The sequence below is a fragment of the Scyliorhinus torazame genome, chromosome 9 (genome assembly GCF_047496885.1).
Source record: "Scyliorhinus torazame isolate Kashiwa2021f chromosome 9, sScyTor2.1, whole genome shotgun sequence".
Lineage (NCBI taxonomy): Eukaryota > Metazoa > Chordata > Chondrichthyes > Carcharhiniformes > Scyliorhinidae > Scyliorhinus > Scyliorhinus torazame.
Window position 1 is genome coordinate 48,969,935 of NC_092715.1, and position 26,095 is coordinate 48,996,029.

General features: G+C 51.2%; 1 protein-coding gene across 1 annotated transcript in view; it reads left to right on the forward strand.

Annotated features, from left to right (window-relative positions):
* The first annotated feature begins 241 nt into the window (after nucleotides 1–241).
* Nucleotides 242–26,095, forward strand: part of LOC140429183 (organic cation/carnitine transporter 2-like) — a 157,692-nt gene continuing 131,838 nt past the window's right edge. Inside the window, exons 1-2 of the mRNA XM_072515850.1 lie at nucleotides 242–308; nucleotides 10,523–10,677. Coding sequence (XP_072371951.1) covers nucleotides 247–308; nucleotides 10,523–10,677 — 217 coding nt within the window. The 5' untranslated portion in view covers nucleotides 242–246. The remainder of the gene's footprint in view (nucleotides 309–10,522; nucleotides 10,678–26,095) is intronic.

Sequence of the window (26,095 nt, forward strand, 5' to 3'; positions counted from 1 at the left end):
ACATCCCGCAGAGATAGGAGAAAAGATGTCAGTTGGGGAAGGTATACGCTGCCAAATAGAGACTAAAAGCTGCAACACCCTCTTTCACAGGTTTACCAGAATTTTACAGCATATTTTGATGTTTTTAAAAAAAAGAAGTGATTCTTTTTCAAAGTGTAGTCCACATGTGAGTGATTTTAATCATTTATTTTGCCTTTCTTGCAGTGGGACCTAGTTTGTGAGAACAGTTGGAAAGGTCCCTTTACCATGTCAGTGCTTTTTCTGGGGATGACAAGTGGTGCGTTCATCTCCGGACACGTTTCGGACAGGTACAGCTAATCCTTGCATTCAGTTTAAAGAGAAGACCATTCCAACTACAGGGCAATGCAATGAGTGTCAAGCCTGTGGGAATGTCGGTCCAGCTCCTTGTTTGTTCATGTTTACATCAGGCACACCCCGTCGAGAGGAAATTATTTACCCGTTAAGTTCTGCTGCTGAAATAAAGTCACCTTGTGTAACTCTGGCATCCAAGGTTTTTGAAAGTAGATCTCGCGCCAGCCTGGTTTCTTGTCAAAGGAGGATTCAAATTTGCAGGCTACAATTCAATGCTGGCACGCTTCCCCGGGGTATGCTATTCCCGAGCTTAAACCGCTCAGATTTATTGGAGCTTTTTTTAAGCCCTCTGTATTTTCTTCCATTTGCCAATCGTGTCTCTCCTGGTCTCCCACAGGTACGTTTAAAGCTTATAATATAATAATAATCTTTATTACTGTCACTAGTAGGCTTACATTGCAATGAAGTTATTGTGAAAATCCCCCAGTCGCCACATTCTGGCGCCTGTTAGGATACACGGAGGGAGAATTCAGAATGTCCAAATCACCGAACAGCACATCTTTCAGGACCTGTGGGAGGAAATTGGAGTACCCGGAGGAAACCCACGCAGACATGGGGAGAACGTGCAGGCTCCGCACAGACAGTGACCCAAGCCGGGAATCAAACCTGGGACCCTGGTGCTGTGAAAGAACAGTGCTACCCTTTGTGCTACCGTGCTGCCCATAAAGTAAAAGTCACCATAGTCGCAGATGGAATAGGCTGCTTCTGCTTTCCCCTTTGAGGGGGCGGGGGGGGGGGGGGGGGGGGGTGGGCGTGGGAGCTGTAGTAATTTAATCTGAAGATCACCATGCCTCAGGTGAGAGGCAAGGCTGAAAAGGCGGGGCCTTCATGAATAACTTCAGCCGGTACAGGAATTGAACCTGCGCTGTTGGCCTCTTTCCTTCCCTGGCAGCTTGTTTTCCTCCACCCCAATTTACAAACGTCAATCAGCAGGCAGGCACTCATGAAGCTCCCCCAAAGTCTGGTGACTCAGCCATCCAAATGAAGGGCCCGATTAATGCAGCGAATGGAGCAGGAATCTTGGGCGAGATTCTCCGACCCCCCCCGTCGGGTCGGAGAATCGCGGGGGGCTGGCGTGAATCCCGCCCCCGCCGGTTGCCGAATTCTCTGGCACTGGAGATACGGCGGGGGCGGGAATCGTGCCGCGCCGGTTGGCGGCCCCCCCCCCCGCGATTCTCCGGCCCGGATGGGCCGAAGTCCCGCTGCTAGGACGCCTGTCCCGCCGGTGTGGATTAAACCACCTCTCTTACCGGCGGGACATGGCGGCGCGGGCGGGCTCCGGGGTCCTGGGGGGGGGGGGGGGCGGAGCGATCTGGCCCCGGGGGATGCCCCCACGGTGGCCTGGCCCGTGATCGGGGCCCTCCGATCCGTGGGCGGGCCTGTGCCGTGGGGGCACTCTTTTCCTTCTGCCTTCGCCACGGTCTCCACCATGGCGGAGGCGGAAGAGACTCCCTCCACTGCGCATGCGCGGGAATGCCGTGAGCGGCCGCTGACGCTCCCGCGCATGCGCCGCCTGGAGATGTCATTTCCGCACCAGCTGGCGGGGCACCAAAGGCCTTTTCCGCCAGCTGGCGGGGCGGAAATTAGTCCAGCGCGGGCCTAGCCCCTCAAGGTTGGGGCTGGGCCCCTCAAGATGCGGAGGATTCCGCACCTTTGGAGCGGTGCGATGCCCGACTGATTTGCGCCGTTTTTGGCGCCGGTCGGCGGACATCGCGGCGATACCGGAGAATTTCGCCCAAGATAAGTAGGTTTTCAGAGGGAATTCCTGTTGTCAGGAATTTTTTTAAATGAGTTCAAGGTCACATTATGTGCATGATGCTGGAATACTTGGATTTATTGCTCAGTGCCTAATTACCAGAGAAAGTAGTGACATGTCTTCAATGTGACAATTGGTGAATAGCTGATCAGTTTACAAGGCCACTTCATGGGCAAGTGGAGCCAATCACTTAGTTCAGGATTGCAGCCATTCATGAAGTGATAATCCCACGGCTTTCCCAGCTATTGCTATTTTATGGTGTTCGTTTCAATGAAATGAAAATCGCTTATTGTCACAAGTAGGCTTCAAATGAAGTTACTGTGAAAAGCCCCTAGTCGCCACATTCCGGCACCTCTTCGGGGAGGCTGGTACGGGAATTGAACCGTGCTGTTGGCCTGCCTTGGTCTGCTTTAAAAGCCAGCGATTTAGCCCTGTGCTATGACACAAGATCTATTGAATTGAATTTCATTGCTTGCCAAGGTGTGATTTGAACTCCCAACAGACGGGTAGCTAGTTCACTACACACTGTATGCTGCAGAGATTGTGGCCTTTAGGAAACAGGAGGCTGGATTGGAGAATTGGTGGGAACCCCGTATCACTTCCTTTGGGCAGACCGAACCAAATTAAACTTCCGTTAGGCACTTAATTGCCCAACGTCAGGCCTTGCCTAGGATTCAGGACCCCAGGAATGGAAACCCTGTGTAATATCCCGCACGGGATTTACGGGGTGGGAATGCTTGTCTTCCGATGCGCCTTGCGAGTATGAGCTCCCCCACTAGGGGCGGGGTATCTCAATCACCCAGTGATAGATTTGTTAGTGGGGGAGCATTTTGGAGATTGTGACCACAATTCTGTGACTTTCACTTTAGTAATGGAGAGGGATAGGTACGTGCAACAGGGCAAGGTTTACAATTGGGGGAAGGGTAAATACGATGTTGTCAGACAAGAATTGAAGTGCATAACTTGGGAACATAGGCTGGCAGGGAAGGACACAAGTGAAATGTGGAACTTGTTCAAGGAACAGGTGCTACGTGTCCTTGATATGTATGTCCCTGTCAGGCAGGGAAGAGATGGTCGAGTGAGGGAACCATGGTTGACAAGAGAGGTTGAATGTCTTGTTAAGAGGAAAAAGGTGACTTATGTAAGGCTGAGGAAACAAGGTTCAGACAGGGCATTGGAGGGATACAAGATAGCCAGGAGGGAACTGAAGAAAGGGATTAGGAGAGCTAAGAGAGGGCATGAACAATCTTTGGCGGGTAGGTTCAAGGAAAACCCCAAGGCCTTTTACACATATGTGAGAAATATGAGAATGACTAGAGCGAGGGTAGGTCCGATCAAGGACAGTAGCGGGAGATTGTGTATTGAGTCTGAAGCGATAGGAGAGGTCTTGAACGAGTACTTTTCTTCTGTATTTACAAATGAGAGGGGCGATATTGTTGGAGAGGACAGTGTGAAACAGATTGGTAAGCTCGAGGAAATACTTGTTAGGAAGGAAGATGTGTTGGGCATTTTGAAAAACTTGAGGATAGACAAGTCCCCCGGGCCTGACGGGATATATCCAAGGATTCTATGGGAAGCAAGAGATGAAATTGCAGAGCCGTTGGCAATGATCTTTTCGTCCTCACTGTCAACAGGGGTGGTACCAGGGGATTGGAGAGTGGCGAATGTCGTGCCCTTGTTCAAAAAAGGGACTAGGGATAACCCTGGGAATTACAGGCCAGTTAGTCTTACTTCGGTGGTAGGCAAGGTAATGGAAAGGGTACTGAAGGATAGGATTTCTGAGCATCTGGAAAGACACTGCTTGATTAGGGATAGTCAGCACGGATTTGTGAGGGGTAGGTCTTGCCTTACAAATCTTATTGAATTCTTTGAGGAGGTGACCAAGCATGTGGATGAAGGTAAAGCAGTGGATGTAGTGTACATGGATTTTAGTAAGGCATTTGATAAAGTTCCCCATGGTAGGCTTATGCAGAAAGTAAGGAGGCATGGGATGGTGGGAAATTTGGCCAGTTGGATAACGAACTGGCTAACCGATAGAAGTCAGAGAGTGGTGGTGGATGGCAAATATTCAGCCTGGATCCCAGTTACCAGTGGCGTACCGCAGGGATCAGTTCTGGGTCTTCTGCTGTTTGTGATTTTCATTATTGACTTGGATGAGGGAGTTGAAGGGTGGGTCAGTAAATTTGCAGACGATACGAAGATTGGTGGAGTTGTGGATAGTAAGGAGGGCTGTTATCGGCTGCAAAGAGACATAGATAGGATGCAGAGCTGGGCTGAGAAGTGGCAGATGGAGTTTAACCCTGAAAAGTGTGAGGTTGTCCATTTTGGAAGGACAAATATGAATGCGGAATACAGGGTTAACGGTAGAGTTCTTGGCAATGTGGAGGAGCAGAGAGATCTTGGGGTCTATGTTCATACATCTTTGAAAGTTTCCACTCAAGTGGATAGAGCTGTGAAGAAGGCCTATGGTGTGCTCGCGTTCATTAACAGAGGGATTGAATTTAAGAGCCGTGAGGTGATGATGCAGCTGTACAAAACTTTGGTAAGGCCACATTTGGAGTACTGTGTACAGTTCTGGTCGCCTCATTTTAGGAAGGATGTGGAAGCTCTGGAAAAGGTGCAAAGAAGATTTACCAGGATGTTGCCTGGTATGGAGAGGAGGTCTTACGAGGGAAGGTTGAGGGTGCTAGGCCTTTTCTCATTAGAACGGAGAAGGATGAGGGGTGACTTGATAGAGGTTTATAAGATGATCAGGGGAATAGATAGAGTAGACAGTCAGAGACTTTTTCCCCGGGTGGAACAAACCATTACAAGGGGACATAGATTTAAGGTGAAAGGTGGAAGATATAGGAGGGATATCAGAGGTAGGTTCTTTACCCAGAGAGTAGTGGGGGCATGGAATGCACTGCCTGTGGAAGTAGTTGAGTCGGAAATATTAGGGACCTTCAAGCAGCTATTGGATAGGTACATGGATTACGGTAAAATGATATAGTGTAGATTTATTTGTTCTCAAGGGCAGCACGGTAGCATTGTGGATAGCACAATTGCTTCACAGCTCCAGGGTCCCAGGTTCGATTCCGGCTTGGGTCTCTGTCTGTGCGGAGTCTGCACGTCCTCCCCGTGTCTGCGTGGGTTTCCTCTGGGTGCTCCGGTTTCCTCCCACAGTCCAAAGATGTGCGGGTTAGGTGAATTGGCCAATGATAAATTGCCCTTAATGTCCAAATTGCCCTTGGTGTTGGGTGGAGGTGTTGAGTTTGGGTAGGGTGCTCTTTCCAAGAGCCGGTGCAGACTCAATGGGCCGAATGGCCTCCTTCTGCACTGTAAATTCAATGATAATCTATGATTAATCTAGGACAAAGGTTCGGCACAACATTGTGGGCCGAAGGGCCTGTTCTGTGCTGTATTTTCTATGTTCTATGTTCTATGTATATAAGGTCAGCCAGTAATGCACCAATAAACAGGTACCTGGTTGGGGGGGGGGGGGTCTACCGTGAAGTGCACGTTTGTAAATAAAATTTGTTCTTATTTTTCCTTGGCATGGACTCCCGTGTCCTTATTAAATCCTGCTTGCCAGCAGTTGCCAACCAATTAGAGGTTGGCAGATCTCCATTGTCGGCAGCACTATCATGAGCAATCGTTACTATCAGTCCTGACAGATCTCAGTGCGAGATCCTTGGAGACTGGTGCGTAAGGGAAGGATGTGAATTGGACGCAAGGGCTGTGCAGTCTTTCAGCACCATCAGCTCTCCCCCGCAAACCTCTTCTCATTGGGCCCTCAGTGCCTGACAACACGGGACCCCCGGTAGGCTGCTGACAAACCGTTAGTGTTTGCTGGGTGATCTTCAGGAGGTACAGGAAAGCCACATGTCTTCCATTTGAGCCCTGAGGAACCCATAACATTACAGTGGGCTCAGGGGTAATTAGTGTCAATTGGCTCATTAATGACACACCGGCACGAGTGGGGGGTTTCTCGCATCAGCCCATTCCTATGCCTGGCTTAATCGCCAGAGGCTCCCCAGCCGCTGTCAGACTGAAATACAGCCTCTCCCATGATTGAGTGGGGACCACTGCCATGTTTCTTGCTGCATCCAGGATTGCAGTTCATGTGGCGCTGAGGGGGGTGGGAATTTAATCAACAACCACCGACAAACTGACTGGACCCCCAAGATTTCAGCTTGAAATGAGAATGGCTGTCGCGTATCATGAAGTAAAAGTTATACTGAGATAAAGAAAGAATTTGCATTTATATAGCACTTTTCAACATTCAAGATGTCGCAACATTGTTAGCATCCAAAGAAGTACTTTTGATGCGTGGTTGATCTAGCAGTGTAGGGAAATGTAAGAGCCAGTTTGCAAACAGGGATGTCACATAAACAACAGTGAGACAAGTATTCTGATTTGGTGCTACCGATTGAGAGACAAATGTTGGACAGGCCAGTTCCTCTGCTCTTCCTTGAAGAGTGTCTTGCAATCTTTTATGCCCACCTAAAAGGGTAGATGGGACCTTGGTTTTACCTAATTGCCTGGAAAAATGGCACCTGCAGCAATGTGGCACTCCTTCAACGTTGTGCTGAATCTTCAGTGGAGGCCTTTTGTTCAAGCTGCTCGTGTTAGCAGTTGACCCATGACCTTCAGACTCTGAGGCAACAATGAACCATGGCTAAAAAGATATATTGACCTTTCTTTGTACCAGATCAGGGGAATCCAAAAAGCAGAGGCAGCTATAATTAAGGATATAGTGACTGAAAACCTCGAAAACCTTCAACTGATGAGAACGAGCAACATTGATTTGTAAAAATTAGTGCCTGTGAATCAGATTGAATTGTTTTAAAGAGCTGACTAAAATGATGTACAGAGAAATGTTTACATCTGTTATTGATATGGACTGCCAGAAGGCACTGGTAAAGTTCCACATGGAAATAGTGGATGCGTTGGTGGTCATCGTCCGGGATTCTATAGACTCTGGAACTGTCCCTGCAGATTGGAGGGTAGCTCACGTCATTCCGATATTCGAAAAGGGAGGTAGAGAGAAAGCAGGGAATTATAGACCAGTAAGCCTAACATCGGTAGTGGGGAAAATTCTTGAATCCATTATCAAGGACTTTAGAGCGGAACATTTAGAAAACAGTGGCAGGATCAGTCAGAGTCAGCATGGATTTATGAAGGGAAAATCATTCTTGAAAATCTGTTGGAATTCTTTGAAGTGGTAACCAGTACAGTCGACAAGGGGGAGCCAGTCAATGTGGTATATTTGGACTTTCAGAAGACGTTTGACAAAGTCCCGTATAAGAGATTATTGTGCAAAATTAAAGCGCATGGGATTGGGGGGAATGTATTGAGGTGGATAGAAAACTGCTTGGCAGAGAGGAAACAAAGAGTAGGAATTAATGGGTCCTTTTCAGATTGGCAGGCCGTAATTAGTGGGGTGCCACAGGATCGGTGCTGGGACCCCAGCTAGTCACAATATATATTAATGATTTGGATGAGGAACACAATGTAACATCTCAAAGTTTGCAGACGATACCAAGTTGGGTGGGAGGGTGAACTGTGACGAGGATGCAGGGATCCTACAGCATGATCTGGACAGGTTGGGCGAGTGGGCAAATCAATGGCAGATGCAGTATAATTTGGATAAGTGTGAGGTTATTCACTTTGGAAACAAAAACAAGAAGGCAGATTATTACCTGAATGGTTGTAAATTGGAAGAGGGGTGTGTGCAGCGGGACCTGGGTGTCCTTGTGCACCATTCGCTGTAGGTAAACATGCAGGTGCAGCAGGCGGTAAAGAAGGCTAATGGTATGTTGGCCTTCATTGCGAGAGGTTTTGAGTAGAGAAGCAGGAATGTGTTGCTGCAATTATACAGGGCCTTGGTGAGGCCACATCTGGGGTATTGTGTGCAGTTTTGGTCTCCTTCTCTGAGGAAGGATGTTCTTGCTCTCGAGGGAGTGCAATGAAGATTTACCAGACTGATTCCAGGGATGGCGGGACTGTCATATGAAGAGAGATTGACTGGGTTGGGATTGTTCTTGCTGGAGTTCAAAAGAATGAGGGGGGATCTCATAGAGACTTATAAAATTCTAACAGGACTAGACAGGGTAGATGCAGGGAAGATGTTACCGATGATGGATGTGTCCAGAACCAGGGATTACAGTCCGCAGATTCAGGGTAAACCATTTCGAACAGAAATAAGGAGACATTTCTTCACCCAAAGAGTGGTGAGCCTGTGGAATTCATCACCACAGGAAGTAGTTGATGCTAAATCATTGAATATATTCAAGAGGCGGCTAGATATAGCACTTGGGGAGAATGGGATCAAAGGCTATGGGGAGAAAACAGGATTAAGCTCCTGGGCGGGATTCTCCAACCCCCTGCTGGGTCGGAGAATCCCCGGGGCGTCGCACGAATTGCGCCACGCTGCTCCAATGCCATGACGCGATTTTCCACAGAGTGGAGAATCGGCTCCATTGGCGCCGGCGTGGTCGGCGCGGCGCCAGTCGGGGGCCGCTCTACCCACTCGATTCTCCAGCCTGGATTGGCCGAGTGGCCGTAGCAAAAAACCCGAGTCCTGCCGACGCCGTTCTAACATGCTCTGAGCCGGCGAGACCTCGGCATTGAAGGGTCCTTGGGGGGGGGGGGGACCTCCGTTGTGGCCTAGCCCGCGATCGGGGCCCACCGATCGGCGGGCCGGCCTCTCGGGCTGGGGGCCTCATTTCTTCCGCGCCGGCTCCTGTAGCCCTACGCCATTTGGTTTTGGGGCCGGCGTGGAGAAGAAAGCCACTGCGCATGCGCGGACCCCGCGCCGTCCAGTTGATGCCAGGGTCAGCAGCTGAAGCGGCGTGGGCCGCTCCAGCGCCGTGCTGGGCCCCTGTGGCCCGGAGAATTGGGCGCCGGAAGGCCTGTTGACACCGGAGTAAAACACTCCCGTTTTTACGCCGGCGTCAACAATGGGAAAATCCCGCCCATTGAGTTGGACGATCAGCCATGATCGTGAAAATGGCGGAGCAGGCTCGAAGGGGAAAAAGGTCTCCTCCTGCTGTTATCTGCTGTGTATCTATGTATCTATAAGAGACCATTAACTAAAGTTGAAGCTCAGTGGATTTGAAGGAAATGATTGACCTATTAAGGAAATTACCTGTGCAGCAGGCAGCAGAGAATAAGGACAGTGGGTAGGCTCCCTAATTGGCAGATAATTACTCGGTGATGTTCTGGAATAATCTGTGGCAGGGCCTCAACTATCCACTTTGCTTATGAATGACTTAGGCGATGAGATAGAAAGCCACAAGATTGCTAATTACATCAAGGTAGGAGGCATTGCAAGTGGTTTAGATGGAAACGTAAGAGTTACAAAAAGATAATAACAAATGAACCAAAGGACAGAACCGTGGCAAATGGATTTAAATATAAGAAAATGTGAGGTTATCCATTTTGCACCTAAAAATGATAGAACAGGGTATTTTCTGAATAGTGAAAGGGTAAACAGAATGGAGGTACAGAGTGACTTTGGCGTCCAGGTACATCGATCAATAAAATGTCATGAACAGGTGTTGTCAATAATCAAAAAGGTGAATGGACTGTTGACCTTTGATCCAGAGGATTAGAATACAATTTGGGGTAGAAGCTACACTGCAGCTCTCAAAAGCCTGGGCAGTTTTGGGCACCATGCCTATTTACCAGTCTGATACCAGGGGCGTCATTCTCCGACCCCGATAAATCGCCTGTCCCGCCGGCATAAATTAAAGTACCTTTCTTACCGGCGGGACAAGGCGGCGTGCGCGGGCTCCAGGGTCCTGGGGGGGCGCGGGGCGATCTGACCCCGGGGGGTGCCCCCACGGTGGCCTGGCCCGCGATCGGGGCCCACCGATCCGCGGGCGGGCCTGTGCCGTGAGGGCACTCTTTCCCTTCCGCCTCCGCCACGGTCTCCACCATGGCGGAGGCGGAAAAGACTTTCTCCACTGCGCATGCGCGGGAAACTGTCAGCAGCCGCTGACGCTCCCGCGCATGCGCCGCCCCGACATGTCATTTCCGCGCCAGCTGGCGGGGCAACAAAGGCCGTTTCCGCCAGCTGGCGGGGCGGAAATCCCTGCGGCGCCGGCCTAGTCCCTCAATGTTGGGGCTCGGCCCACAAATATGCGGAGCATTCCGCACCTTTGGGGCGGCGCGATGCCCGTCTGATTGGCGCCATTTTGGGCGCCAGTCAGCGGACATCGCGCCGTTTGGGGAGAATTTCGCCCCTGGTCTTGTATTCTAGCCCTCTCGACATGAATTCTTGCGAGCTAGCCTGATGGGTGCATGATTGAAAGCTTTGATTGCAAGTCTCTTTTTTACAGCAACACTCAAGTTCGGTACTATGAAACATATCACATTAGTATCTAAACTTTTTCCTTCTTTTCAAAGGTATGGGAGAAAAATCGTTCTCTTTGGAGCTATGGCAATACAGGCAACCTTAAGCTTCATTCAAGTGATCGCTTGGAGTTGGGAAGTGTTCTGCATACTGTGCTTTTTTGTTGGCTTTGGGGATATCTCAAATTATGTAGCTGCATTTGTTCTAGGTAAGTGCTTTTCAGACTATATTGTGCTATTACAAAAAAAACGGCTAAAATATATAATTCATCAGGGTCTCACTGAAACTTGACTAATATATTTCCGAATGAATATTTTTTACTTTACCTCTGTGATGATTGAAAGTAGAACTCTGACCAATTTTACTTAATAATTCATTTGGTTTCTCTCACATAGACATAGGTCTGCATTCTCTGCTTCGTGACACCAGCGGCAGGATTCTCCCCTAACTGGCGGGGCGGGGCATACAGGTGCCGAGCAGTGGCGTTAGCCACTCCGGCGTCGGGCCGCCCAGAAGGTGCAGAATCCTCTGCACCTTCAGGGGCTAGGCGTCATCCCAGTGCATGCGCAGGGGGTACTTCTCCGCGCCAGCCATGGCGGACCGTTACAGCGGCCCGCGCGAAGGGAAAGAGTGCCCCCACGGCACAGGCCCGCCCGCGGATCGGTGGGCCCCGATCGTGGGCCAGATCCCCCCGAGGACTCCACAGGCCACCCGCAGAGCCAGGTCCCGCCGGTACGGACCTGGTTTGATTTACGCCGGCGGGATCCGCCGAAAACGGGCGGCCACTCGGCCCATCGCGGGGTGGAGAGTCTCCGGGGGGGCCGCTGCCAACGGCCCCCAACCGGCGCGACGCGATTCCCGCCCCCGCCGAAAAACCGGCGCAGGAGAATCCAGCAGCCGGTGTTGGGTCGGCGGGGCGGCATTCACACCGCGCCCCCCCGCTGATTCTCCGGCCCGGCGGGGGGTCGGAGAATCCCGCCCGAGGTGAGTATTGCGATCGGGCAGAGAATCACGCAAAATGGAATAAACCCATTTTGCATCTGCCACAGATTCTGACGCCCTACTCCGGACCCCGCTGGCCATGTTATCGAAGTTCACAGCCTGCGCCGGTGGGTCTATGCAAAACCGCCATTTGCATGGATTTTAATATGGCTTGGACACTTCATGCCCCACCCCTCCGTGATGCTCCGTCCCTCTTGGGAGGAAGTCTCACGGGCACAAATTAGTGCAAGTATTTACATGCAGGGACAGGGTGCCATGGCTGTAGAGGGGAGTGAAAGGCTAAAAAACTGAAAAATCCTCAAAGATTATTCGGCTTGCCGAGGGGGTGACTGCCCGGGCCGAGGGGGAATGACTTGGTGCTGAGTCCGTGCAGTTGGGGTGCCCCCCTCAGGATCGGCTCAGACCGCCATTGTTGCAATATGTGATTTAAATGCACCCATTTGGGGCTACTTATAGGCTACTGGCTGCTCACACTGCTGATTGCGCACTGTGTCCTGTGAATGCTCAGAGAGACTCTGGCCATCTTGGAACCAACCCAGGCTGCCCCTATGGACAACCTCATATCCCAGGAGATGGGCATGGCCAAGCTCAATTAGTGACCCACCAGGTGTTGGCAACTTTCAGAAGCGCTGCCCCACTGCAGAGGAAGCGGGGGATTAGCAGAGCTCATCCTTACCAAATGGAACCTGCACCCTGGTGTTTGGAACCACTCTCAGGACAGAGATCTCACCAGTGACCCCACTCCTGAGGATCAGCAGCTGTCTGCCCCTGGTGAGGCTGGCAGCACTGACTGCCTCTGCCACCACCTCCCAGACATTGTTCAGGAGGGTGGGTATAAATCTGCAGTCCACCCTGGAGAAGAGTGTATCCCTCCTCTCCTCCCTGGAATGGAGCTGTGGGTCCACCTCGGACTCCTGAACCCGGGAGTTGGGGGGGGGGGGGGTGCTAGAATGGAATATTAAATGGCTTCATGATGTTCTGATTCCAATTCGATTGGCAAATCAGGATCGCAATTTGGAATATTTCCCCAGGGTCAATTGTGGGTTCGCAGCTGTGACCGTATCGAAAGTGGGCCGGGCTCACAGCATGGTCAAGGCTTAGCAAAGCACTTTGTTATATCGGGCTTGGGATTTTCTTGTTGCTGATGTTCCCAGGATCTCTCCTTTATCCCCGTTATTTGACAATGGTGAGGATTGGCGAGAAATGATTTGCCTTTATGCAGGGCAGCACGGTAGCATTGTGGATAGCACAATTGCTTCACAGCTCTAGGGTCCCAGGTTCGATTCCGGCTTGGGTCACTGTCTGTGCGGAGTCTGCACATCCTCCCTGTGTGTGCGTGGGTTTCCTCCGGGTGCTCCGGTTTCCTCCCACAGTCCAAAGAGGTGCACGTTAGGTGGATTGGCCATGATAAATTGCCCTTAGTGTCCAAAATTGCCCTTAGTGTTGGGTGGGGTGCTGGGTTATGGGGATAGGATGGAGGTGTTGACCTTGGGTAGGGTGCTCTTTCCAAGAGCCGGTGCAGACTCGATGGGCCGAATGGCCTCCTTCTGCACTGTAAATTCTATGATAATCTATGATCTCTGTTCATACAGCCAACTCATTGAATCCACTTGCCGCCGGTTTTCCGTATGCCACTTCGGCCAATATTTCCGAAATTGGTTGGAAACTCTAATTAGAACAGAGTAAAGCCACTGCCTTGATCTTGAGAAGCATGTATCAGGATGCATCTTCCAAAACCATCAGAATGGTTATGACCCCATCAGAAATTCATATCATGGAATCATAGAATCCCTACAGTGCAGGAGCCATCACGTCTGCACCGACCTTCTGAAAGTTAACCCTACCTAGGCCCAATCCCCCACCCCATACCCGAACCCCAGTAATCCCACTAAGGGGCAATTCAGCATGGCCAATCCACCTAAGCTGAAATACCTGTCCCACCCATTCCCTTCTTAACCTGACCTGGTCCGCCACCTTCAGGTGTGTCTCTTGGAGCATAGCCACGTCCCTTCAAGTGCCCCCCCCCCCCCCCCCCCCCGCCCGCCTGCCAACTAGCCATCTCCTTTTCTGGGCCAGTCCCGTGTCTGCGTCTCCCTTGCCCTCCAGTCCCCAGCCGGGGGACCTCTGTCCCGACCACCTCTTCAGTGTCCCATTCCCTTTTGGCCAGTGCAGCAGCAACCCTTTTTTCCCCCCCTCCCCTCTCTCCCCCCTCCCCGCCGCTACACCCCTGTCTAGCTTTTTTGCTCCCCCATATCACTCCCGTAAGTCAGCTGACACCTGCTGACCCCGGCTTCCCCCGCCATCCCTTTGACCCCCCCGTGTGGGAGACTCCCAATCAATATACGTTCCTTCGTTCCCCTTCCCGCCCCGCCCCCTCTGCCGCTGCTCCTGTCACGGCCTTGTCTCTCTCCCCCAGCCCATATAACATTTCCTGCACGTGATTGACCCCCTATATACAACAACCATCACACATCAACCCTCAAACACCCCCCACCCTCACAAACCCTCAGTTCGAGTCCAACTTTTCTGTTTGTATAAAGGTCCACGTCTCTTCAGGCATTTCAACGTAGTAGTGTTGGTCCTTGTATGTGACCCACAATCGCGCTGGCTGCAGCATTCCAAATTTCACTCCTTTCCGGTGCAGCACCGCTTTGGCCCGGTTGAAACCCGCTCTCCGCTTAGCAACCTCCGTGCTCCAGTCCGGGTATATTCGGATCTCTGCATTGTCCCACTTGCTGCTCCGGTCCTTCTTGGCCCATTTCAGGACCCTCTCTCTGTCCGTGAACCGGTGAAATCTCACCACCATCGCCCTTGGCGGCTCATTTGCCTTGGGCTTCCTCGCCAGCACCCGGTGTGCCCTGTCCAGCTCCAGCGACCTCGAAGGGGCCTCCGCGCCCATCATCGCCCCGATCATCGTGCCCGCGTATGCCCCGGCATCGGCCCTCTCCACTCCTTCTGGGAGACCCAGGATCCGTAGATTATTTATCCTCGACCTGTTCTCCAGGTCTTCGAGTCTTCCCGCCCACCTCTTGTGTAGCGCCTCGTGCCGCTCCACTCTCACCGCCAGGCCCAAGAGCTCGTCCTCATTTTCACTGACTCTTTTCTGTTCCTCCTGGATCTTCACCTCGTGGGCCTTCTGGGTTATCCATAGTCCTTCAATTACCACCAGCATAGGCGCCAGCATCTCCTTCCGCAGCTCCTCGAAGCAGCGCTTGATGAATTCCTGCAGCTCCGGCCCACACTCCGCTTTGTCCCCGGCCGCCGCCATTTTGATTTTTTTCCCTCGCTTCTCCCGCTGCTCCAGTGCCGCTTTTTTGGCCGTGGCACTTCTGGTCTGGTCCATAAAAGTTGGAGGGGGACCTCTCTCTTCACTTCCCCACGGGTTGTCGTCAAAAAAATTCCGTTGGGGCTCCTCCAATGAGCCCGAAAGTCCGTAGTAGCGGGAGCTGACGAATCGTGCGGCTTAGCTCCGCATAGCCGCAACCGGAAGTCCGATAGGAATCTATCCTGAGATAAGTGGTGGTGGAGCCCTCATCCTCCTCGGTGACATCCTCATCTCTTAGTGGGCACTCCAGATGGCTGGAGAGAAGCACCAGCTGGGAAGAAAACTTGCATTCCCTTCAAACATCACAGCACCAGTGGTGACACTGACAGAACCAGGCTGCGTAGCATGTCATGCATGTCATGCATCATATGGCTGTCCACACACAGTTCTATGTTCAATCTAATTGCTGCCACATATGGTCATCCATGAGGTTGCCCATTGTTTCAATGGAGGTTTGTGTGTTCAAAGTCCTGAGTCATGGTGGCACACAGGAGCTGAACAGACTCCTCCATTCTCTGCCCAAGACCTCGCACTGTCTCCGGGAACTCTGACAGGTGTGAGCACATCTCCTGCTGCTGGTCTAGGTGCAACCTCCTTTCCAGTGACTTCCGCAGTCCTGCAATTGATTCCAGCTGAGTAGAGCTGTGTCTGTCCTCCCTTCTCCGAGGGAAACTGCCCACCAATCCCTCTGCCCCTGGCACCTCCTTCTGCCCAGAGTCATGTGCTCCTTACCCAATAACATCCAATGTAAACACAAGTGAGGAGCACCGAGGTGACTGTATGTGAACTGGTGAACAGGCCAATTGTACAATGTGACACTGCTTCTTGCTCCTACTCTTGGGCTGCTGGTTGGGAGGGTTTAGGTCTCTGGGGAAACACAGGAAACAGTCATGAGAGCTAGCCTTGGAGAGCAGGAGCATCTGCAGTGTTGAGGCTTCCCAGTGCAATGCTGGACAGGGTGGAGTGCATGTATCCCTTCAATGAATACATTTCCTCAGTAATCATCATCTCCACCAGGGTCAGCCATTTCTGAAGACCAGCAATTGCCTTGGGCACAAAGCCCTCCCAGATTCAGGAACAGCAGTCGCCTCAATCAAGCCGTGTCTGTTTTGTTCATGTGGGGGCCTCCTCCTGTTACCTCTGTGAAGAAGACATACCTCCTTCTCTCCCTCATAGTCTCCAACAGGAACTCTTGGTCTGCAGCTCAGGAACAGAGAGTTTAACGGCCCAGAGGTTCGAGGACTCTTGCTGCCCGGGGACACCTTCCAAACTCTAGACCAATCAATGAAATAGCAGCCACAGCAACAGTCACACCCCTGTGGCCGTTAACTGGTCACCAAACCTGTCACCCTCTCAATTAAAGGGCCTCCCCTGTGACTCATTTTAGTTTACACCTCATGGGCGATGTCAGGACTCCAACAGTCCCGACTTCAGTTTCCGACCTCCAAAGTGAGAATTCAATCCAATTGCAGCTGGGGTTGAGTCTTTGCAGCTTGAGCTGTCAGTTTTCTATTGCAAGGCCGCCATCTGTTTCCTACTTCCAATTTCGGGAACTTTGCCTATTATGGGGCGAGATTCTCCGCCCCCCCGCCGGGTCGGAGAATCGCCGGGAGCTGGCGTGAATCCGCGCCCGCTGGTTGCCTAAGTCACCGGCACCGGAGATTCGGCGGGGGCGGGAATCGCGCCGCGCCGGTTGGCGGGCCCCCCCGCGCGATTCTCCGACCCGGATGGGCCGAAGTCCCGCCGCTAAAATGCCTGTCCCGCCGGCGTAGATTAAACCACCTACCTTACCGGCGGGACAAGGCGGCGCGGGCGGGCTCCGGGGTCCTGGGGGGGGGTGCGGGGCGATCTGGCCCCGGGGGGTGCCCCCACGGTGGCCTGGCCCGCGATCAGGGCCCACCGATCCGCGGGCGGGCCTGTGCCGTGGGGGCACTCTTTCCCTTCCGCCTCAGCCACGGTCTCCACCATGGCGGAGGCAGAAGAGACCCCCTCCACTGCGCATGCGCGGGAATGCCGTCAGCGGCCGCTGATGCTCCCGCACATGCGCCGCCCGGAGATGTCATTTCCGCGCCAGCTGGCGGGGCACCAAAGGCCTTTTCCGCCAGCTGGCGGGGCGGAAATTAGTCCGGCGCGGGCCTAGCCCCTTAAGGTTGGGGCTCGGCCCCCAAAGATGCGGAGCATTCCGCACCTTTGGGGCGGCGCGATGCCCGTCTGATTTGCGCCGTTTTGGGCGCCAGTCGGCGGACATCGCACCGTTTCCGGAGAATTTCGCCCATGAACAGAATAAAAAATGTTCTGTCAGCCACACAATTGAGCAATGTCGTGTATGAGTGTCAATGCCAGCGTGAAGCCAGATACAACACACATACCAACAATTTGCAAATCAAATCAAACAGCACATTCTTTCAGTTTTTCACAATAGGCAGAATGCAGACAGTACTCAACCAACCCATGCTTCCAAAATACAAAACAAAATGTCTCCTGGTAGATGTAATTCTCTAATTGGGTAACACTTGTTGAACAATCCTGAGTGCATTGATAGCTGCACTAACCGCAAATTTCAGATAATCAATCGAGATCATAACTTGTGCTTGCTAGAATGATACGTTCATACACAGAGACCTGGGGCTGGATTCTCCCAAAATGGGACTATGTTCCCACGCCGGTGTAAAAACGCTGGAGTTTTACTCCAGAGATTCCTGGAAAAAAGATCAGGGGCGAAATTCTCCTACCCGCCCCGCCACATTTCTGTGCCGACCGGCCGGCGGGAGTCTCCGTAACACCGGCCGGTCAATGGGGTTTCCCATTGTGGGGCACCCCCACGCCGTCGGGAAACCCCCGAGCGCCAGCAGAACGGAGACTCCCGCCGGCGGAGAATGACGCCCCAGCTAATTCAATGCCCTGCAGGGGGCTAGCAGGGACCCGGAGTAATTCATGCAGCTTTAGCTGCGGATACGGACCCCCGCACTTCTGGTGTGGAGTCCGCGCATGTGCACGGCGGTGGCCTCCAGCGGCCGAGCCAAGCTCCACTGCGGACATGGACCGCGGAGCCAGACACAAAAATTAGACCACCCCGATCAGCCGCGCCCCGAGCATCTAACTGCGCGGATCTAACCCCCGACCGCCTATAAGGCCCCCCCGCACGGTGTCCGATCGCCTGACCCCCCCCACCAGGGCGGCCACAAACTGAGTCCGCAGCCGCCATGCCATACGTGGTTAGTTCCACACCGTCGGGAACTCGGCCGGTGGGGAATGGAGGATTGCTGGGCTGACCTCTGTCAATGGGCCCCCAGTTGCATGGCGTACTCCGCGATCACGCCAATTCCTGGTTCCCGGAGAATCGCCGGACCAGCGCTGGCCCTTATTTCGGCGTGAAAGTGGATTCTCAGTCGCCGTGCTGAACGCGATTTTGGAGCGGGGCTGCGGAGAATCCAGCCCCAGCCTGTTCTCTGCAAACAAAATGAATATTTTCAAGCCTTAGGCGCTTTCTGAATTACCAGGAAACTTTGCGAGCCTATATTTCTCCATAGCTTTCGCCATGGCACCGCCTTAGCCAGTCAACCAGCCCCCTTTTCTTCTGTGGTATGAATTGTTGTGATTGGTTGAAATTTGGCATTCTTGCATTTGTGCTGATGAGTATAAGGTGAAAAGCTTTAGCAACATATCTCTCTTGTAAGCACGGTAGCATTGTGGTTAGCACAATTGCTTCATAGCTCCAGGGTCCCAGGTTCGATTCCCGGCTTGGGTCACTGTCTGTGCGGAGTCTGCACGTTCTCCCCGTGTGTGCATGGGTTTCCTCCGGGTGCTCCGGTTTCCTCCCACAGTCCAAAGATGTGCGGGTTAGGTGGATTGGCCATGCTAAATTGCCCTTAGTGTCCAAAATTGCCCTTAGTGTTGGGTGGGGTTACTGGGTAATGGGGATAGGGTGGAGGTATGAGCTTGGGTAGGGTGCTCTTTCCAAGAGCCGGTGCAGACTCGATGGGCCGAATGGCCTCCTTCTGCACTTTAAATTCTATGATTAATCAAAATTCAAGTTCTGTATTAACAAATGACTGGATGATGAAGAAGATCAAGGCCAAGCAACACTGACTGGCTATAAAACAACAAATCATCAAAGAGGAATTTTGAGCAATTCCTCCCTTCCTCAGTGCACCAACAATCTCTCCGACCATCTCGCTCAGATGACCGATTTTAATTTCCTTATACAGTATTAACTCATGGCTGTTCCTTTACATAAAGTGAACGTATAAGTGAGGATGTGGCGTAGTGGTATTGTCACTGGACTAGCAATCCAGGATAATGCTCTGGGTCCCGGGTTCGAATCCCACCATGGCAAATGGTGGAATTTGAATTTAATAAAAATCAGGAATCAAAAGTCTGATGATGGCCAATGAAACGCTTGTCGAAAAAAAACCTCTGGTTCACTAATGTCCTTGGGGGATGCAAATCTGCTGTCCTTACCTGGTCTGGCCTACATGTGACTCCAGACCAACACAATCTTAACTTCCCCCCTCTGAAATGGCCTAGCAAGCCACTCAGTTTAAGGACTTCTAGGGATAGGCCAGAAATGCTGGCGCCCAATTCCCATGAACGAATAAAACAAAATGGCAACCAATGGCTCTCCGCCAAATAACTGAGCTGCAATCTTGCACATTTGATAATATTTTCCTTTCCTGGAATCACCATAGTGAAGTTTGGCCCCTCTGGTACTTATATTCTGCGGATCACCTTTTTAAAACTTCATTGGATGTGGCCAGCATTTATTGCCCTGCCCTAATTGCTTCCCCGGAGCGGAGAAACTACGACATCTTCTTCACAGCCTTCAACACGTCATCGATGAAGATGAACATCTTGCCAAGGTCATCCCCACACCCCCACTACTTGCCTTCAAACAACCGCGTAACCTCAAACAAACCATTGTTTGCAGCAAACTACCCAGCCTTCAGAACAGCGACCATGACACCACACAACCCTGCCATGGCAATCTCTGCAAGACGTGCCAGATCAACGACATGGATACCACCATTACACGTCAGAACACCCCCCACCAGGTACGCGGTACATACTCGTGTGACTCAGCCGACGTTGTCTACCTCATACGCTGCAGGAAAGGATGTCCCGAAGCGTGGTACGTTGGTGAGACCATGCAGATGCTGCGACAACGAATGAACGGACATCGCCCGACAATCACCAGGCAGGAACGTTCCCTTCCAGTCGGGGAACACTTCAGCAGTCAAGGGCAGTCAGCCTCTGATCTCCGGGTAAGCGTTCTCCAAGGTGGCCTTCAGGATGCGCAACAACGCAGAATCGCCGAGCAGAAACTTATAGGCAAGTTCCGCACACATGAGTGCGGCCTCAACCGGGACCTGGGATTCACGTCGCATTACATTCATCCCCCACCATCTGGCCTGCGAAATCCTACCAACTGTCCTGGCTTGACACAATTCACACCTCTTTAACCTGGGGTTACCCCATCTCTGGATCTGTAAAGATTTAATCACCTGCTAATGCTCGTATGGCATCTTTGAATCTATCTATATATATGTTTCTGGAACATACCTCTTCATTCACCTGAAGAAGGAGCAGCGCTCCGAAAGTTAGTGACATCGAAACAAACTTGTTGGACTTTAACCCGGTGTTGTAAGACTTCTTACTGAACTCACTCTAGTCCAACGCCGGCATCTCCACATCATAGCTAATTGCTCGTAGTTGAGTGACTTGCTAGACCATTTCAGAGGGCATTTAAGAGTCAACCACATTGCTGTGGGTCTGGAGTCAGATGCAGGACAGACTGGGTAAGGATGGCAGATGTGAACCAAATGTTTTTTTTACAATAACCAACCATGGTTTCAGAGTCATCCTTAAAATGGGTCACGGGCTGGCAGTCAGCGGTGGTGCTTTTACCCTGCCAAAGGACAACGTGAGCTTCTTTCATGGAGCTAACATCACTGCCATGAGGTTGAATCTCAACACTACCTCTGTCTGTGTCAGAACTCAGTGAAGGAGAGGTGTGATATTCTGGATGACCTTTCATGCCTTACATGCTCCTATCCACACTCATGATTTGAAAGCCTGGAGAGGTTCGAGACTCTGTGGCCACAATTACAGCAATCTGAGCTCTTTGTGAAACCTCAGAGCTGCCTTCTGGGACTCTATCATTGTGCAATCGCACTGCATTGTTCATAGAGCTGACCTCTCGCTCAATGGCTGGCTTCAGGATCTTAATGCCGCACCTCAAAAGCAAACAATATTCAGCTGGACTCCAACAGGCTCTGCGCCATGGTGCTGAAGCTCACTCACAGCAGGCCAGTGTCATGTTAAATACACTGGTCTAACACTGGCTGCAACTGGATGCAGCTTAGATCAGAAAGATACTCCAGACCTTGAAGTTAGTTCAATCAGGTTTATTGAACTGATAGCACAGTTAGCACAGTTCTCTGTGAGTTAGACTCTCTGCTGACTTAAGTGTGGTTACTCTGTCTGACCGAACCAGACTAGCTCTTAGCCACGTGGTGGAGGTGTGGGATTGTAACAACACCCTTGACTGACTCTCTAGATGTTCATCAGTGGAAAGAGGTGGAGTGTGAGTATCTCGTATCTTTTATAGTCAGATCCCACCCCTGAGTGTCCTGCCTGCTTATTGGTCATGTCCTGTTCTCTGTGTCCGTTAGCTGCTTGTCTGTATATCATTATGTGTGTGTCTGCATATCATGACATCTCCCCTTTTTTTTCATGTTTGGATGACATATGTGAACGTATTTACAAGAATAGGCCAATATTAACATATATACATACAGTGGATGTGAACATATGTACATGTGAAACAGCTGTCTAATGCAAGAACACAGAACATAGGAAACGGAATAAATGTTCATAAGTCCAGTCTCTGTGGCTTGTGTCTGATCCTGGTCGACATACGAGCGGGGGGCAGCCTGTCGAACAACGACAGCTGGAGCTGACCAGCCTCCATCAGGAAACTTGAATTTTACTTAATCATAGAATTTACAGTGCAGAAGGAGGCCATTCAGCCCATCGAGTCTGCACCGGCTCTTGGAAAGAGCACCCTACCCAAGGTCAACACCTCCACCCTATCCCCATAACCCAGTAACCCCACCCAACACTAAGGGCAATTTTGGACACTAAGGGCAATTTATCATGGCAATTTATGATGAGCTGCTTCACTATGTGCACCCCTTTCTCAACCTTTCCGTTTGACTGCGGATAGTGTGGGCTGGAAGTGACGTGTTTGAACTGATACGACTGGGCAAACAGAGACCATTCATGGCTGCTGAAACACGGGCCGTTGTCACTCATGACAGTGAGTGGGATACCATGCCTGGAGAACGTCTCCTGACAGGCCTTGATGATGGTCTGAGATGTGAGGTCTGTGAGCTTCACGACTTCAGGGTAATTGGAAAAGTAATCAATGATTAACACGTAATCACGACCATTTGCATCAAAGAGGTCGATGCCAACCTTGGACCACGGAGAGGTTTTGATTTCATGTTGCTGAAGTGTCTCCTTACTCTGCGCTGGCTGGAAGCGTTGACAGGTCGCACAGTTAAGGAATATGTTCGCGATGTCCTGGCTGATCCCGGGCCAGTAGACAGCCTGCCTGGCTTTGCGTCTGCACTTTTCCACACCCAGGTGGCCCTCATGGATTTGACGGAGCACCAAGCCCTGGAGACTGTGAGGAATTACAATCCGGTCCAATTTGAGGAGGATACCATCAACCGCCGTCAGGTCGTCCTTTACATTGAAAAATTGAGAGGCACTGCCCTTTTTGCCAGCCATTGGCTAGGTGTTGCATAACATGCTGCAAGAGGGGGTCTTTGGCTGTCTGCTCACGGATACGAATCACCTTCTCATAAGATGCCGGGAGGGTGCTAGCACACAGCTGCACCTGTGACTCAACCTGTGACTCAATTTGCCGGATGACGTTCAGTGGTTCACTAGGCACGGGGATGGAGCGGGACAGTGTATCGGCAATGATGAGCTCCTTGCCAGGTGTGTAGACCAGGTCAAAGTCGTACCTTCTGAGTTTGAGGAGGATGCGCTGCAACCGAGGCGTCATGTCATTAAGGTCCTTGTGGATAATGTGGACCAGGGGCCTGTGATCCGTCTCGACTGTGAATGCCGGCAGGCCGTAGACATAGTCGTGAAACTTGAGAATGCCAGTGAGAAGGCCCAGGCATCCCTTTTCGATTTATGCATACCTTTGTTCGGTGGGCGTCATTGCCCTTGATGCGTAGGTGACAAATCAAATTTCTTTACCCGTCAGTCTGGCCTCAATAAAAGTCGAGATGGATTTGCAGGTACAGCATTAGTTATTTTATTTGGCTTGCAAGCCTGATTCATTTCACAGAGGCATAAGACACATCTAGTCTCCTACACCCCGGAAAGCGAATGAACAAAGAGACAAAGGGATTTCTTCAAATAAATTCAAATGGTATCAAGTTTCACATACACGATTCCCATAGGTCATCCTATACCCCTCCTGACCTGGTCATACATTCTGATTGGCTCACTTCTCATCCCTTCCTCTGGCCCCCTTATTACCCAGCATCCTTTTCTCCTCCTTTGGTGGACACACCTCCTCCTTGCTTTGCCATGCGGTCTGAAATCCTTTGTCTGTGAACTCACCAGAATGAGACTGGCCTATCTCTACATTACAGTAACTAATATCTCTAAAGTAACTATTTTATATCACATTCATCATTCCCTCCTTTTATCATTCCATGATAACCGAACTATCCAATCCATAGCTACGGTCCCTCATCTAAAAAGATCCGTCGCTGCATTTCCAATTCCTGGCGTAGCCCCCCTTCATCTGCTGCACCCTCATGGATTTTGACAGCCAAGATTTTAGGGGCGTTGATCTGTTCCAGTGTACCCCGCATTCTACCCATCACACATTTAAGGATGGCTGGGCCCACAAAGATGCAGCCAATAGCCACTGCTAAATACATGGCCATATTTATCAACCAGTCCTTCCAACCTCCAAATCCCCAGTTACCCCAAGAGCCAGGATCCTGCATTCCGTCCAGGTGATCCCGTATGCGATCCATAAATTTAGTGATGTTAGCGGTTAAGTCTTGAACTCCCATGATACACTTGCCCTGTACTATGGCGCATACCCCACCCTCACGGGCCAGAAGATAGTCATGAGCAGACCGGTTCTGCATTGCAAACAACCGCAGCTGAGACAATTACTTGGTTATTGCCCCAACGGCTCCCAAGGCCTCATTTCCCAAGATGGTAAGGCCACAAATAAAATAATTCCTATCGCTGACAGCCAAGGAATCCCCCACACCTCCCAGTGTCAAGACGCTCCAAATTCCCCACCGGGCTGAGGGGCCCCGGTTGGGTGCGGGAACCTGAGGTTTTTTCCAGTTCTCGCAGAATTCAGCTGAGACTGCCTGGCGTGCTAACTGATTATGCAGCATCCACGCCGAGGGGCAGGGGACTGTGATAGGGACTAGAGTCCCAATAGCAATTTGGCGGGGAAATGGGGGTGACAAAACATTAGTTGCTGTACCATTTTTTTTCAAAAGTAGTATCCTTGTTCCGTGTGCAGGCTAGCATCACAATCAGTATATCGGTTGCGTAGGGATCCCCCAGTAGTCCAGTTTATCCAGCTTTGGAACGCCCATTCGGGCTGCCTAGCAATGCAGAAATCCCTAGTCCCAACAGTGATATGAGAGACATTCGCCCAGCCACAAAGGAGCTGGAGGCCGGCGTTCAATAGAACGCCAATGGTGTTGTAACAAACGCATTGGCCAGACGCCTGGGTGATATGACACCTCCTGTCCGTACAGGTGGGGAATAGACATGTTATATTCGTTTCCACCTCTACCAGCAAACAGCCGTATCCTCCACTGCTGAAACAATTCTCGTACGACCGGGAATCCCTATTGGGAGTGAAGTGGCTAGGTATATACGCCCTCCACCGTTGCAGCCTATCATACTGTGAGTGGGAATTATCCCGAGGAAGGGGAAGGCAAATAGCCGGTGGTGCTGAACCCGGATCGTAAGGAAGAGTGACTTGCTCGGGCGGTGACTCGGAACGCTGACAATGAACCACCGTTTGGGGAGTGCCCCAAAGCGGTGAAACAGAAAATAACCTAGACACCGCTGCGGGGTTCGGGTAGCAGACAACCCGTCCGTGGCCATACAAGCGGTGGTAAATCTGGTAGAAGAGATTCATACTACCCGGGTTTTCCTCAGTTTGGCCTTTAACTAAATCAAGTGTATCTCCTGATAACCTACATTCTAGCTGCACTCCCCTTCTCAGACGCTCCGTCCTCTCTCTAGTCCCCCTCTCTTTCTCACAACCTCTTCCTACCTTCTCCTGACGGTCTGATGTTACCTTTATCGCACCAATCTTAACACATCCAAAAACAAGGCAATGTCCATATGTTTCCTTCCCATTGCCGGGACCGGTGCAATTGCTTCATGAGTCCTGCATTTTCCTTGAATTTGGTGACCTTCCATGAGTCGATACTATGTCCTCGTATATGGGGGCAGCGAAGAACATCACCTTTGCATAAATGAACTGTCCTTGTCGCTTGGTTGGGGTTACAAATGTAGATAATATTTCCCTTTTCCATGTCCGTCGCCAATAACACTCCAAGCGAGGTGAGGCCGAATATCACACAGACGGTGCGTAGCCACCCCATCATGCTCCACACCTGTAAAATAGCACTGGGGAAGGGAGGCAGGTTAATCTGTCCAAGAAAATGAGGCCCGTTATCAGAACTCAACTGAGCTGGTATACTGTACCGGGGAATGATTTCCCGCATCAGAACTTTAACCTCAGTAGCAGCTTTATTATCGGTAGTCGGATACGCCTCAACCCATCTGCTGAACCCATCCACAATGACCAAAACATATTTATAACATTGACACCTTTCCAACTCAATGTAATCCATTTGTAGCGTCTCAAAGGGACCACTGGGCAACGGGGTTTGCCCCATCCCACAAGGGATACCTTTGCCGGTGTTATATTGCTGACAAATCAAACACCGATTACTGATACTCTGGGCCAACCCCTGCATTTCAGGGTGCCACCAAGTGTCCAGCAACAAATCACTAGTCCCTCGAGCCCCACAATGAGTTGCAAAGTGTACACATTCAGTGACCCATAAAGCCAGTACATCAGACATACAAGTCTGATGTGCTGGCGTGGTCCATAAAGAGGAAACAGAATCATATGTACAACCTAACCGTTTCCACATTTGTTTATCACTCTCATGAGCGTCCTCCTGTAACCTTATGACGTCTTGGATGGTTGGCATTG